We start from the raw sequence: 14,946 nt of genomic DNA, 5'->3' as shown, positions 1-14,946 counted from the left end.
CTAAAGGAAAATAAATATTTAAAAAAATAAAAATTTTATAAGATATTAGTGAGCAATCTAACAAAAAAATTGAACAAAAATGTATATCCCTAGAATTATTCTAGACATGGAAATTTTAAGTGCTCTTTTAGTGAAAATTTAATTTCTTACTAGTGAAGACATCTCTATTTATAATATCTACTTTAAATATACTTGATTTATGGCACTGTAAACAACTCCATATCATATACAACAATGATAAGAACCGTGTATCAGTTTCCACTGAGGATATGGAAAAGAAAATCATGCTAACTCACGACTCTAGGATAACAGCAGAATTTCTAGAATCCCAGAAACTAAAGGAATTCATCTCCAAACTATGAAGTAATTTATAATCTGGAAGCTCCAGGGATTACTGTTCCCAGTGGGAACTCAGGCGATGTGACATTTAATATTCCTTTCAATAATAAGATTTTATTCTTCCACAACCTTCATTAATCAGATTTCTTCATTTTCATTTGTTTAAAAACTTTTTTCCCCCCTAAAATTGGGATGGCCTTATAATACAGGCACTGGTTTTACCCAGACTGGCTTAAGCAGCCTGAGGAAGAATGAAACTAGCAAATATCAATGAAAGATTATTATATGAATGAAACTGGCTCCTGAGCTGTGGCATGTTCAGTTCGAATCCATCTTTTTCTCCCAGCAATGAAGATGATATGTATATCATTAAAGAGTATTTATTTAATAACATATATGGCATTATTCTGGCTCCAGTTAAAACAAAAGGCACTCAATCTCAGTTTTCAGACTGCTTGTGCTCTAATGTGGTGACAGCAAGAAAGAGCACATAGGGAAAAATGTTTGCAGAGAGAAAACATAAGCTAAAAATAAATGCCAGAGCCAGTGATTCCAACAGCACAGGGCGATCATACAAGTTTCAGGGTGAAGACCCACTTCCAAGCCAGGTCCTGAAACACAAACTGCACCCAGGTCTGTTTTCTCTTTTTAGGTCACACTCACTTAAAACTGACAAGAAAAATAATGGGTGCTTATACTTTTGAAATAACCAAATGGAAGATTAAGATCTTCACAGAGCCCCCTCAATGTCAGAGATGGTGATTCCAAAAGACTACACAGTGTGTAAGTTTCATGGACCGCTTTATGTAGTTGGGATCCTGATCATCTCTGTTGCAAAGACGGTATAGTAGAAGAAAATGTTCAACCCTTCAGATTTGTGCCGTTTAATCTCAGACGCATGCCCAGGGCACACAAACTTACTTAATATGTAGAAAAAAATGATAAAATGTAAGAAATGTGTTTACTTGCCTTTTTTCCCTCCTGTAATGAAGAAGCCAATGGCTGCTCTAATAAAACTGCTTTCAGGCAAATAGCTATAGTCAGTAGGAACTGTGGAGACAGAAAATGATCAAATTAACCAATGAACTTGGAGGGACTAATGAAGGAGAGATAATGATCTCATGCTGCCATATCAACCGAGAGACAAATCAGAGACATTTATGCCATTAATCTCAGCACAATATTCTGTGCTGCAACTAATTCTATTAAAGTGACTGGCCTTGAAGTAATCACTTAGGTTATGCAAGCTATCTAAAATGGTAGTAAACCTAGTAGAAGTTGAAAACCACAGAGGATGAAAATCTTACTGAAGCAGTTAAAAAAAAAAAATTCCTTCCCACATTGTCACATCAATGAGCCCCAATTCTGTGACCTCCTTAGTGTCCTCAAGGTATCTGCTGGGCAAGACCACCATTCTGGGAACTACTTCAACACATGCTGGATCAGATATATGAGCCATGAACTATAACAATCAGCATTAATAGCAACCAGTCTCTTACTTCATAAGGCAGGGACCTCTAAGTGACCAACATGTACAAATAACCAGATGTTGCTGACCTGGAACAGCGAGGCAGTGACATTTATGCTCATTGAGTCCTGGGAGTTTCCTAGATTCTTTCCCTCCCGGTCCCCCATAATTGTTGCATGAGATGGTTTTTACTGCAATAAATGGCTCAATTGGAAAATTCCATCAGAAATAAGTAGCCGTACTTTTCCAGACATACAATCATTTGTTCCAAAGAACCTGAGTGTAGGGTGATTCACTGTGACCTGACCTAAGGATATGTGGGTCAGACCATGTAGCCCCTAACATTTAAAAGCCTATATAAAAAAGCAAAAGCCTGATACAAGCATGCTGTTCTACCAGGACACTGTGAGAGCACTGCCCTTCAAAACCTGCACTACCAAGCGCTTCCTCTGATGACTAAGTTTGGTTTTTTTTTTTCCTCTTCCCCATTTTAATATGACAGATTCCAGCTGTCTAAAGTTCATTACGTTGGGAATGCTGTGGAATAATGTCCTATTTCTGTAGCTAAGGAGTGACTGAAAGTGAGGGAGACAGTAATTACAGGGGCCCATGTTCATGGTAATGCTGTCCACAGACTACCTGTCAAGGGATGTGTGAAACTAGATTTTAATGAGGAATCTTTGGTGCCTAAACCTCTCTGGCCTGTGTCCAAGAGAGCCAGTGGGTCAAAATTTTATAAAGAACACAGAACAGATACTGGTCCCACTACATTACAGTGATGTCTCCCCAGAAAATCTTCAAGTGCAAACATAAATTAAGCATATAGAAATTGCGAATATTCCTTATTGCTTGTTATTAAAAAATGGAAATAGAAAAAGCCTTGTTATATTAAGACCTAGGACTTCAGTGTCAGCCAATGAGATACACAACTTTAAATGCACTTACTCCATTATTTTCTCAAGAGCAGGAGCAAGGAGAACTCCAGCCATATATGAAGAGATTTTTAATGAAATACAAGTGGTATACAAACCATGATTATTACATCTAGTAAAATAAAAAGAACTCTGTTCCAAGCTTTAAGGACCTGGTTCTTTTTTCTGGATTTGTCACTAAACTAACTCTGTATGTAAGTTAGGTAATCTTTCTGAGCCTCAGGTTTTTCATCTGTAAAATATGAGCTTAGACGCAATTTCTACACTGTTTTCTAAGGCAGAACAGACAAGTGAGAAGAGCATGGGCTTTGGAGGCTGACAGATCTGAGTTCAACTGGTGCCCACCACTAACTACCATGTGACTCCGGATAGGTCACGAAGCCTTTCCATGGCCCATTTCTTCTGATGTAAAACAGGTATGGGAATACCCACACCCATCACTTAGGATTGTAGTGATGATGCTCTTAAAAAAGTACATAGCTCCACGTCTGCAATCCCTCCTTCCAGCTATAGTGTCCTATGGCTGTAATCTTACCAGAGGTTCTACTTTGATTTGAGGACAGAGTAGATAGGTGAAGATGTCCTAGAAGCCAGATTGCATTGGACTGAAGACCAATCACCCCAGACACACTGATGACCTGCGGGTGAAAATATAACCATTCAGTGATACGTCATGATTCAAACTCCATTCAATAAAAGGCCACTCACAGAAAGTCACTGATTTTTTATGAGATGGTGGCTTGTCTGGTAATGAGAAGTTCTATGTCTAGTGTATTGAATCTCGGTCATATAGGTGATTAACAAGTGTTGCTGAATCAATCAATCAGACAAACAACTGATGATAGAAGAACATATTAGTGCCTGTGTCAGGTATCACTGAGTCAGACTGGTCTCAAAGGATATTCAAAAAATGGAAAAGAAAATCCAAAAGGTAAAAAGAGGTGATAGTTTCTTAGGATTAAAATACTCCTAAAAATGGAAGGAGATATTTTGTTCTCTTCTTTAAATATTGTTCTATTATGTTTGATCATCCATAATAAGCATTTTTAAAATAGTTTCAAGTATAGGTTTTTCCACCCAAGTTATAGAACTTAAGCTTAAGTAGATTTTTTTTTGAGAATACTCATATTTATACATGAAAAAGATTATTTCTTCTGTTCAGAAATTTGTTTTCCTTTAAAAACATGAATTACTGAAACTTCTTTAGGTGTTATAATCAGCTATATTTTATAAGAAGAAAACAAGTATGTTAAGTAAAAAAAACTACAAAGTTCTCTATGTAATAAGAATACCAACTTTACAAAAAAAAAAATGCTTGAAAAGAAATATGACCAAATATTAGAAGCAGTTGTTTCAGGGTGGGAGGACCAATAGTGATATTTTTTCAGCTTCTTCCACTCTGTCTGGGCCTTCAAATTTTATGCTTCAGTAAACATATATTTTTTTAAAATAAAAACCTTAAGATATAAAATAATTTCTCAGCACATAAATATGTTTATTCGTCAGCCAAGGATAATGCTGACAACGATTTCCTCAAATACTTTTACCAGGGACATCTGAACTACTGCCACTTGACCATGCAGCTTGGAAATCTGCCCTGCCCTCTGATCACCTTTCATTTGCCAGTGTCCTCAGGGCCTGACATTCCTTGCAGTGTTGGGTTTTAATTTTTAAGGGAAACTAATGCCAATTTAAGTTAACTCAAAATGCCAACTTTCTTTTTTTCCAGAGGCAGTGCATGTTTGTCAGCAAATGCAGGGGCATAAACCACTTCCACGTGCCTGTGAAACTCACCATCAATAACCTGAGATTTTCTCATTTTCCAGGTAAAACAGTTTGTATCATGAAAGAGAAAAAAGACAGAGAGGAGAGTTTTCCCACTGAAGGGTTTTATTCAATAAATTCTTCTTCTCACCTGTGTTAAGGTTCTAATGACTTCATTAAGTCTGGCTTGGAAATGAGAGCTCTGGATGGCTTCTGACTTCAACTGAAAGAAACACAGGAAATATCCACTCCAGCATCCCCCAAAAAGTCAATGATGATATTCCTAGTATGAGCTGCCACCTTCTAAACTACAGAATAATTTATCATTATGTCCTTATATTTCTTTCTTTTTCTTTTTTTTTTTTTGTCCTTATATTTCAAACACAAAGGCCGTGCGCTCTGTGAGAGCAGAGCCCATGCTTTATTAATCGTTATCAGTGTGGCCTGTAGCAGCCACTTAAGAATCTTTACTGTATATACAAAGGAACTTCTTAGAATTACTTGTAAACTTATGCATATGTATATCGATTATGGAAAACATTTTAAAGTGAAAAAAATTTTTCTTAGACACTGACTTAAATGTTACAGATGCAAAATGGAGTTTCTTATGAATGACTTCTAAAGTTTCCTAAGATTCAGTCACTTTTCTCAGGCAGGGAACTTGGTGGAGAATACTGAAGTTGACTATGTTTAATCCTTATAAACCAAATAAAATAAGGAAAAATCTTTATGCAACGAATTCTCAGCAAAGAACAATTTTCCATACATTAAGTCACTGCAAAGCCCAGTATAGCCATTTTCATGAGCATATATTCTTCTGTCTTTAGCATACTGAGATATTAGGTATCCTGCTCTTGTTGTGGCTATGTACACATTCAGATTTCTTTTTTTATTTTTTATTTTTACCTGCATTACATCCCCTTCAGAGCCTACCAAGGCCACCATGCCATGAAGAGCTGCCAAGCAAAGCATTGTGGATGTGCCCTGAAAACAAAGAATAAGTCAAAAGGGAAATAGTCCCTGGGATTGAACTCTATTTAGACTTATTATATCACAGAGAAATAAGTGGTCAAAATGGTACTACATTTTTAGGGTCAGCATAACCTGTATCACTGAACCAAAAATGGCCTTAGACTTAAATGAAGCAACAAGTTATAGTTGTTAGATCATAGGTGGCTTCTTGTTTTTTATTTATCAAAGCCATAATGTTTTAAAATTAAGACACTGACCAAATAACCAATTTTTTAAAAAAACTGTCATAGTTGACAGGACATATTGTTCATAAGGGTTGAAAAATAAATGTTTCTCTTTTGTTTGAAATTGTCTTTTTTTATTGTTAAGCTATATACCTGAGCAACTCCTATAAAATGGTCCAATTAAGTAATGCTTTCTCCTTTATAAAAAAATAAAGCAACATGCAGGAGGTGACCTTTACCTCTGCTAACACAGTTCTGATCCAGGCAGGGAGCAGCTTGTTGCCCAAATCTTCAGCTTTTCCATGTCCACACACGGACAAACCATGAATGATGTTTCCTAATGCCAAGGCAAAACCGGAAGTCTGTTATAAATAAATAGAAACAAGGTGTAAGGAAAAAAGAAGAAGAATGGCATAGATTGGGAATTTTTACATATAGCAGCACAAGCACTTCTAGGGGCTCCCTTTTCTACAGACAAGTTTGTTTTTTTTTTCCATCTGAAAATCAGAGAGGGCAGATTTTTAAAATGTTGAGTTTGGTTTGCAACAGAAACTATAGTCTAATTGCAAGGAATTAAGCTGCAGTGAGTGATACAGTTGAGGAAAATAACCCTGCGCTATTGAGCAACTTGGCTCAAATGATCAACATTCTAAGGGTTAGGATGAAAATACCAAAATAGATCGCACAAGCTCAGTCAGCTCCCAAACAAGAAGAAAAAATGCCTCATACTGAGCATTGTATATGTGAACTTCTACATTTTGGTGTTGCAAAACCTACTGTAAGTAATCAGGCATTTAATCATAAAGTAGCAACAATAGCAAACAATTAAGCTTAAAACCAGTGAATTCTGAAATAAATCAACATGGTCGATATTAAGAGTTCAGAGAAACCTTTAAAAAATGAAGTACCGCCACTGTCAATGGGGAAATTCTAAAGCATGTGTAATCAAATAGAACATTTGTTTTTCAATTTTTTAAAACTGTGGTAAAATACATATAATATAAAATTTACCACCTTAATTATTTTAACCCAGCAGTTCAGTGGTATTAAGTATACTCATATTGTTGTGCAACCGTTGCCACCGTCCATTTCGAGAACTCTTTTCATTTTGCAAAACAAATTTTGTTCCATTAAACAATAACTCTCCATTCACACTCCTCCAACTCCTGAAGAGCACCAGTGTTCTACTTTCTGACTCTATGAATTTGACTACTCTAGTTACTTCATATAAATAGACTCATAGTATGTGTCTTTTTGTGATTGTTGCTTAGCATGATGGCCTCAAGGTTCAGCCCTGTTGTAAGATGGGATTTCCTTCCTTTTTAAGGATGAATAATATTTCATAGGCAATATTTAAGGGTATTAATTTAATTTAAATTTTCATTTAATTTAAATTTTCCTATACCTATTCAGTCATGAGTAGAGATTCTTTGCCTTGAATCTCCAAGGGTTTGACCTTATCAGAATCCTCTATGTATGCATATTGAAAAGCCTTTGTCTTCTCTCAGACACAGGGGATAAAGAGAGAAAAAGACACCTGTGATGGTTGGCTACAGCTGCGAGAAAAGAGAATAGTTAGAAGTTCCTGAGTTCTGGGTATGAAAAATATCCCATTATACTCTAATCAGAGTAAGTCAAAATTAGGGCTTAGAAGCAGCATGAGGCCCATAGAGAGAAATAATCAGGGCACGCATTCCAACCTGCTGGTTGTTCTCTACCAACAGTCGAAGCTTGTTCATAATGTCTTCAGCCTCTGCAGCTTCAATGATTCCAGCGCTGAATGCTGATGTACACACACAGCTAAGGGTATAGGCAAGGACCTAGAAGGGAAGACAGCAGGAAAATATTTCTTCATGAGGGAAAATAAAAGAACAAGGTTTAGTTGACGCAAATATTTGGTCAAACTTCTCCCCAGGATAAGAACTGAATTCAAATATACCTACCGCAGACAGGCATTGTTTTGCTGACCACTCTGTATTTCCTAACAATGTTATGAGATGGGAGTCATTATTCCTACTTTATAGAGAAGGACATTGAGGCTCAATTACACAGAGTTAGCAGGTGACAGAGCTGACATTCAAATCAGGTCTTAAGACTCTAAACCAAAAAGTTCCCTCACCAACTCTGAATATACCATCCATAAACAGCAGAGGCAGATTTTCATCACAGTGGATGTTACTAATTGACACACGCTCCCATCCAAGGGCAAACAGCATAGGAAATAGAAACACCACTACATTAAAATTCCACAGTGGAAATAGTACAATATGATGGACCACAACTGTGGATTTTAGAGTCAGATAAATTATGTAAAATAGAGATGATACTACTTACTTCATAGCACTGTAGGACAATTTAATAAGTGAATGAATGAATGAATGAATGAATAAATAACTGAATAAATTACAAATAAAAATGCTGGGAATAGAAACAGAATACTCAGGTATAAGTTCCAAATTCACCATTTACTGGCTAAGTAATGATGGGCAAGTCAAACAATCTATTTGAGTTTCAATTTTTGCATATCAAAGTTAATTACCCCCTCCCTGCTATCTTGCATTTTCATGATGAAACTCTCCCTTACAAAGATACTCTTAAGACAAAGCAGAAATGTTCACTTCCTAACACTGGTTTATATGGCATGAAAAAAAAAAAGAGCATGATTTCTAAGTTAGAAATTGTATAATAAAACATGAAAAGAGAAAAACAAAATGCTTGTCCAAGACCTTATAAATCAAACATCAAGCAGTCAAATGCCTCAATTATAAAAACCTTGCTTTCATTTATTAATCAAATTGCTCCTCGGTTGCAAAACTTTTTCCTTTTGCTTAAAAAAAATGTACTTTTAAATCATATTCTGCTTTAAAAATGGAAATGTGGTGCATATCTTAGAACAAAACTTCAACCCTCTGTGCCCCCAAGAAATTCACTGATTCAACAAGTCCCATGTCTGAAAGCAGAGGAGCCGAGCAGGGAAACACAGCTGCCATTATATAATCATCAATAGCTCGTGGGCAGGCCTGGATAAAATAGGATCTGCTCTAATGAGAGGGAGCGTCTGGTCAGGCCAATAGGTCGTCTTCAGCTCCTCCCAGAGAAGAGCACAAGCGGTCCAGCTTCACCTGGGTACAGCAGACACACGCCTCCCACGTTCCCTCCAAACATGGTCAGCTCTCAGACTGTGTCACACGAACTGCACCTCTGCATGTTTTTGTGCCATAACAGAAAAAGCTCTTCATTTAATGTGGTAAAGGGAATTTTCTCAATAATTTTTCATGCTAGCTGATACTAAAAAAAGTAAATGCCTTTTAGACCTGTAGTTTCTTAAGCTTTTTCCTGGCCATCTTTTAAAGTTATATTGGCTGGGGCATAATTCTAAAACTCCATTTAACCTTCCTCCAGAAATGGCAAGTCTTCTCAGAAATTGCCTTCTAGTGATGCTGACTAAGGTTTTTGTATTCACTCAAGGCTCTTATCTTATATGCCACATTTAAGTTTAAGTTGATTTAAACAGCTGCACAATTTGAAAACCTTATCATCTAATATAGGTTGTTTGCCGCTCAGATTTTCTCCTTATCCCAGTTGAAATTGAAGAAGAATTTAATTTCAAAGTCACCGAAATGTGACAAGTAAAAAATGAGCAGCAATAAGAAAACAAAAGCCAGAAAAGGGAAGAAGACTGTAGCCTCTTCTCCTACCTCCTGAAACGTCCTGCTCTGGCTCCCGCTGCCATCGAGATGCGTGGAGAGCTTGCGAAGTGATGCTGCCACATGAACTCGTGACTCTGTTTGGCTGCTGTGGCTCATGAGGGACAGAACAAGTCCAACTCCCAGGATACAGCCCGTGCTTGGATGTCAAAAAAAGATGAGGGTCAGCCATCACAGAAATCCACGGCATTGCTCTTCACTCTTCCTAGGAGTTTAGAGTGCTCTGCAATCTGAGGCGAGATGGCTGGACTCTAACTCTGCTGCCTGCTAACAGTGTCCCATGAAACACCATGGGTGTTCCCTTCTTTACCAGCAAAAGGAAACCTTTGTAACAAAACAGTTGTCCAGTGCCCCATGCTAGTGCTATGTATCCACTGGAGAAAAACAAACAAGTAAAAACATAAAATAGTTGGACTTAAACTCTATTGTGAGGAGAGGAGGAGGTATAAACTGTAGTGAAAACAGCTCTATTTCTGCAGCCCAAGAAAATCTGGGGTCCTCCCCACAGCCCTCACTCCCATGTTGAATGAACTATGATTAACTGCGTAAGGAGAGAAAAGATTAACTTTAAGGATAGGAGCTGAGGACATCTGACTAATAACAAGGCAGATAAATAAATGTAACACATGATTATCAGGTCCTGCTAAGTGCCTCATGTTTCCTAGTCAACTTCAACAAGTTGAATTCCGTTCTTATTCGTCTGTGCACAATGACATTAATCCTCTTCTCCCCTCTGATCCCTCAAAGTACCAATGGGTCAGAAGAGAAAAAGGACAGATGACAGGCTTGTCAAAAGTTACCTCATGTGATGATTCAATTGGGAACTTGGGCTTTGCGCCCCAGTTCTTCTGAAGGGGTATGTATCCATTTAAAGAAATGAATTATTCTCCCAGAAAGCTTCCAGTTAGTATAAGATAATAGAGCTTTTGATCTAATTTCTTACTTTTTTAAGAAAGGTTTTTGTCATCATGCTGTTTTTTAAATTGAGGGAATGCTGTGTTTTCCAGAAATCACCCTCACTCTGGTCTGGCCTCTCATCATGCTGCTGCTGCTTAAGAAGACATTCCAGGGCCTCTCTCCAGTAACATATTTCAGTGCCCATATGTTATGTTATTTTGCTCTTATATAGCATCTCCTTGGCTGGCATCACCTTTGCATTGTTTCATGAACATGTTAGTTATTTCCCCCAACACTTCTGTGCAAACAGAGCATCCACATTTGATGAGAGACACCCAAAGGATGGCGATGCTACAGGATGTGCTCAAGGTCACACAGAGCGTTTCAAGCAGAGCACGGCCAGAAGATTTTTTTTTTTTTTTTAATTCCCAGCCTTCTGTTCCATCTGCCAAACCGCAGGCCCCTCTGGTGCCCCGCATGTTGCTGTGATGGAATGCCTATGAGAAGGCAATATAGCTCAAGTGTGTTTTTCTAGGCTCTATTGCATAACAGTCTGGCATTAGAAAATCCTTTGTAAGGAAGCTACTGCAGTCATAATCTATCATTAGTCAGGCAGAAATGCTGTTACAGCTAGCATGAACTTAACAACAAGCTCAACTAGCATAATGCATTTTCAACCAGCGACATTGGCATTGAACATCTGAACACTGCATGCTTTTGAGACAAAGCAAATTTCTGAAAGAGAGCCTGCTCTTCATTAGTATGGATTCAAATCTTTCTTTTCATTTAGAATCTACAAGGAAGTTTTTCTGGCTATCTTTCTATACTGATGTACTGATGCATAAAAAATTTTGATAGAATTTTACCAAAGATAGAGTTAGACAAAATGTGGTTAATATTTTGGAAATTCTGACTTTTGCTCCCTCTTTGACTTTTAAATTGTTACTTATGCTTAAGATTTCAAATGTGACTTCCTCAGGGACACCTTCCCTGGCCCAGCAGGGAAGCACTTCACTATTCTCCCACAGGACCCTGTACTAATTTACTTCAGACAATTTTAATTATAAACACTGATGAGGATTATTTGGGGTAGTGCTTAATTACCATCCACCCCATTCACTAGCCTGCGAGCTCCGTAAGGGTGAAAGCCCTTTCTGTTTTTTCCTCACCACAATGCCTGTGGCACCCAGGATATTGCTGGATGGGGACATGTGTCCAACAAATACCTACTGAATGCTGAACAAGTGGCCAAATGCAGAGCTTCAAGGGAGTCTATAGTGAGAAGAAGCATGCCCGAAAGAAAAACAATAAAGAAAACCAAGACTTGATTCTTTCGTTCAGTTGGAGGCAAAATTCAATGATTATATCATCCAACCTTCAATCAAAACATTTGATTTCTATTTCCTGCCAGGCTGATTTGAGAAAAACGGGTGTCAGGTTCATGTGGAAAAAGGATTCCTTCCAAAGCTCACTTAAGTTCAAGGGTTCATCTTTCTCAATAAACAGGCAGTTACCTAAATCTTGTTTCTTGGGCCACTCTGAGTGTAGAAAAATCTCTGTTCCCTGGACTGCAGCTCCTCTTTTACCATCCCCGGGCATATGGGTATAAAGGCTTCAATCCCAGTTTTCATTCACATTTACCTAAATATTATCAGCATAATTAGGTAAGGTTACTATTCACTAACAGTGCTATTCATTGCTACAATGGTAATTATTTGTTATAATAAACAGATACATAATCTAACTGTATATGTGTGTGCCAATATAAATATGTTAGAGTGCATGCACCTATTGATCCACTACATTGTTTCCTTCTGTTGTCTCATTTTTCCAGCATGCACCAAGTAGTTAGTTCTAAACCTTTATTTCTGATGTTTCCTCTTGATTTCCAAACCTTCTGTATTTTAGCGTCTTTATCTTTTTGCCTAAGTCTTACAGATTCCCCCAAGTGCATAGTTCAGCACTTCTACACATCTCCAGCCTAGCTTCCCTGTGTTATGTCTGCCCGCTCTAAACCTAGACTAGCTTGGGCTTTCATATCTTCCTGTTCATTGAAAACAAAAAGGAATTAAGTGTTGGTGTCTCAAACATATGAGATAAAAATGAGTTATGCATAAAATTGAGGTTTTAGAGATGGAAATGTAAATCTTCTATACAAAAACTAACAAATAATAAAGAGAATTTGAGTTTTAAAATTATGTGTCCTGTTATGCCATTACTTATTTGAATGTCTTATCTATGTATATTAAAATATTTCACTACCAAAAAGAAATTCTGCAACTTCAAATCTATGCAATTCTGATATGTGTTACTATATCAACGGAGATATGCTATGTTTTTCTAAAATTAACTAGAGATGAATCTTGAATTCCCTAGTTTACTGTAGGCTATCCTGCAGATTAAGTACTAGGCCATCTAATCATTCGTTGTAATAACAGTTAACATTCACATAGCACTTTGCCCTTTACAAAGTGCTATACAAATATTATCTTATTTGTAAAAGCTCAATAGTAATTAACCAACGCTCTCAGGTGGATAGCATGACTAGTTAGGGCTGTGAGGATTGCAATGGCAGAACAGCTACCACTAGATGGCAGCAAAATGTAAGCGATAGGACCACAAATACAGACCAGCCCAGGTGCTCTCCTCGGGGACCTGTCCTTTAAATCAAGGAAGCATGGTGAATTTGCTCTGGGTGAATTCTATCACTTGAGGTAGCATGCTCCCAGATCTATTAACTACCTCCTGGTAACGCTTCCACTAATTCACTTGAGGGAGGACTGCCCTAGGCTCTTGCGATCTCATTAGACAGAGGAATACTTTATGCCATGAGCCAGGCATTCAGGCCTGAGACTAGTTAGACCGTTTTTTTTTTTAATGGCAAGCAAGACCCACATGCCAGAGAAAAATAATAATCCCCATATTGTCAAGGGTCAAACTGATTTATATATATTTTCTGATTTTAAAAAATATTTATTTATTTTACTTCACCTATTTTCCCACCCCCTTCCCCTTTGGCAACCATTAGCTTGTTCTGTATATCTATGGGTCTGTTTCTATTTTGTTTTTTTAAATTCATTTGGTTTGTTTTTTAGATTCCACATATAAGTGAAATCACATGGTATTTATCTTAGTCTGATTTATTTCACTTAGCATAATACCCCTAGGTCCATCCATGTTGTTGCATATGGCAAAATTTCATTTCTTATTATTGTACTATTCGAGCTTTCTTTCTGTTGAAGTGCTCTCAATGCTATACTATTCAAGAGAGAGAAAAATGGCTTTGAAGTCAGAAAACCTAGGGTTTCTCTTTGAGCTCTGTCACTTATTGTGTGACCTTGAAACAGTCTCCTATTTGAGACGCTTTCTTTACCACTAAACCAAAATGATGAAGATCCTTGCTTTGGTATCAATATTTAGGTTGCAAACAGGGCTTAATTACATGAGAAATGAATGTGAAAATGCTTAGCACAATTTGTGGCTACTCAGTAACTATTAATTGGACCTCAAACCTGAGAGGGAACAACATAAGCTACCCACAAAGCGTTAAGAATGACAAAATACTAAGACTTCATTAACTGTAGGAATAGCAGGAGTTTTGAGAAGATAGAGAGTTCCTTGAAGGAACTGAGCTTTTAATTGGTCACTGAAAAACAAGCCAGAGTTTACTAATGGACAGGGAGTTTCTGATGACCCTATTCTACCCGACTCTGTGGGATTAGTTCCCTATCTAGGCCCACCCGCCCCTCTCCAAATACAGTTGCTTATTGAGAAGGTAAGAATAAAGAATTGAGAATTTTATTATTTTAAAAAGTTCATTTTAAAGTTAAATATTCTTAGACATATTTAGTTATTACAGGTATAAATACCTACATTGTGGATAATTCAGCTATCTCCGTGGTCCTCCTTACCGTCAAATGACCTACCTAGAAACTAGTGAAGGTAATATTGGGTTGGCCAGAAAGTCCATTTAGTTTTTTCCATAAAAAGACACATTTTTCATTTTCATCAATAACTTTATTGATTCAGATATTCTGAGTATGTTGGCTACCTCCCATGTGGCATAATGTTGATTGCTCTCAATTAATGTCTCGATTTGATAGGTATCAACTTCAACTGGTCTACCCGACCATGGAGCATTGTCCAGAGAGAAATCTCCAGCATGAAACTTTACAAACGAGTTCTGACACTCTCAATGAGTCACAGTACCTTTTCCATACACTGCACAAATATATATATATTTTGTGTATTTCAGTTGCATTTTTACCTTTTTTGAAACAATAAAGTATAATATGCCAAAAATGTTATTTTCTTCCATCTTCAATATTAAAATGGGTACATAAAAATTCACCGATTTTGATAAGTTTTTTAAAATGTACGTTGATATGAGAGCTGTCATAATACAATCTAACAAAATTGTTTCTAATGAAGTTAAAAGACAACTAAGTGTTCCTAAAGCCATCTTAAAAAAAAACAAAAAAAACCAAAAAAAACAAACCCACAAACTTTTTGGCCAACCCGATACATGAAAATTATTCTTGATTGTTTCAACTGGCTGAAAGTTTAGAGCATCTTAATCACAAAAATTTTCCCCAACTATATAATAATTGAGCTGCAACTATGATAGACACCTTTGGAGGGAA

The 14,946-nt window shown here is 37.1% G+C and overlaps 1 protein-coding gene across 1 annotated transcript in view; it reads right to left on the bottom strand.

Annotated features, from left to right (window-relative positions):
- FOCAD (focadhesin) overlaps positions 1–14,946 on the bottom strand; it is a 321,816-nt gene that overhangs the window by 36,612 nt on the left and 270,258 nt on the right. The window contains exons 29-35 of the mRNA XM_054583210.1: positions 9,398–9,545; positions 7,400–7,519; positions 5,939–6,061; positions 5,410–5,487; positions 4,655–4,726; positions 3,275–3,377; positions 1,309–1,389 (exon numbers count right to left, since the gene is read on the bottom strand). Of these exons, the coding sequence (XP_054439185.1) occupies positions 1,309–1,389; positions 3,275–3,377; positions 4,655–4,726; positions 5,410–5,487; positions 5,939–6,061; positions 7,400–7,519; positions 9,398–9,545 (725 nt within the window). The remainder of the gene's footprint in view (positions 1–1,308; positions 1,390–3,274; positions 3,378–4,654; positions 4,727–5,409; positions 5,488–5,938; positions 6,062–7,399; positions 7,520–9,397; positions 9,546–14,946) is intronic.

The sequence above is a fragment of the Pteronotus mesoamericanus genome, unplaced genomic scaffold, assembly GCF_021234165.1.
Source record: "Pteronotus mesoamericanus isolate MK-2021 breed Mesoamerican mustached bat unplaced genomic scaffold, CSHL_Meso_final contig_73, whole genome shotgun sequence".
In the NCBI taxonomy this organism is placed as follows: Eukaryota; Metazoa; Chordata; class Mammalia; order Chiroptera; family Mormoopidae; genus Pteronotus; species Pteronotus mesoamericanus.
This window is presented reverse-complemented; position numbering and strand designations above follow the sequence as displayed.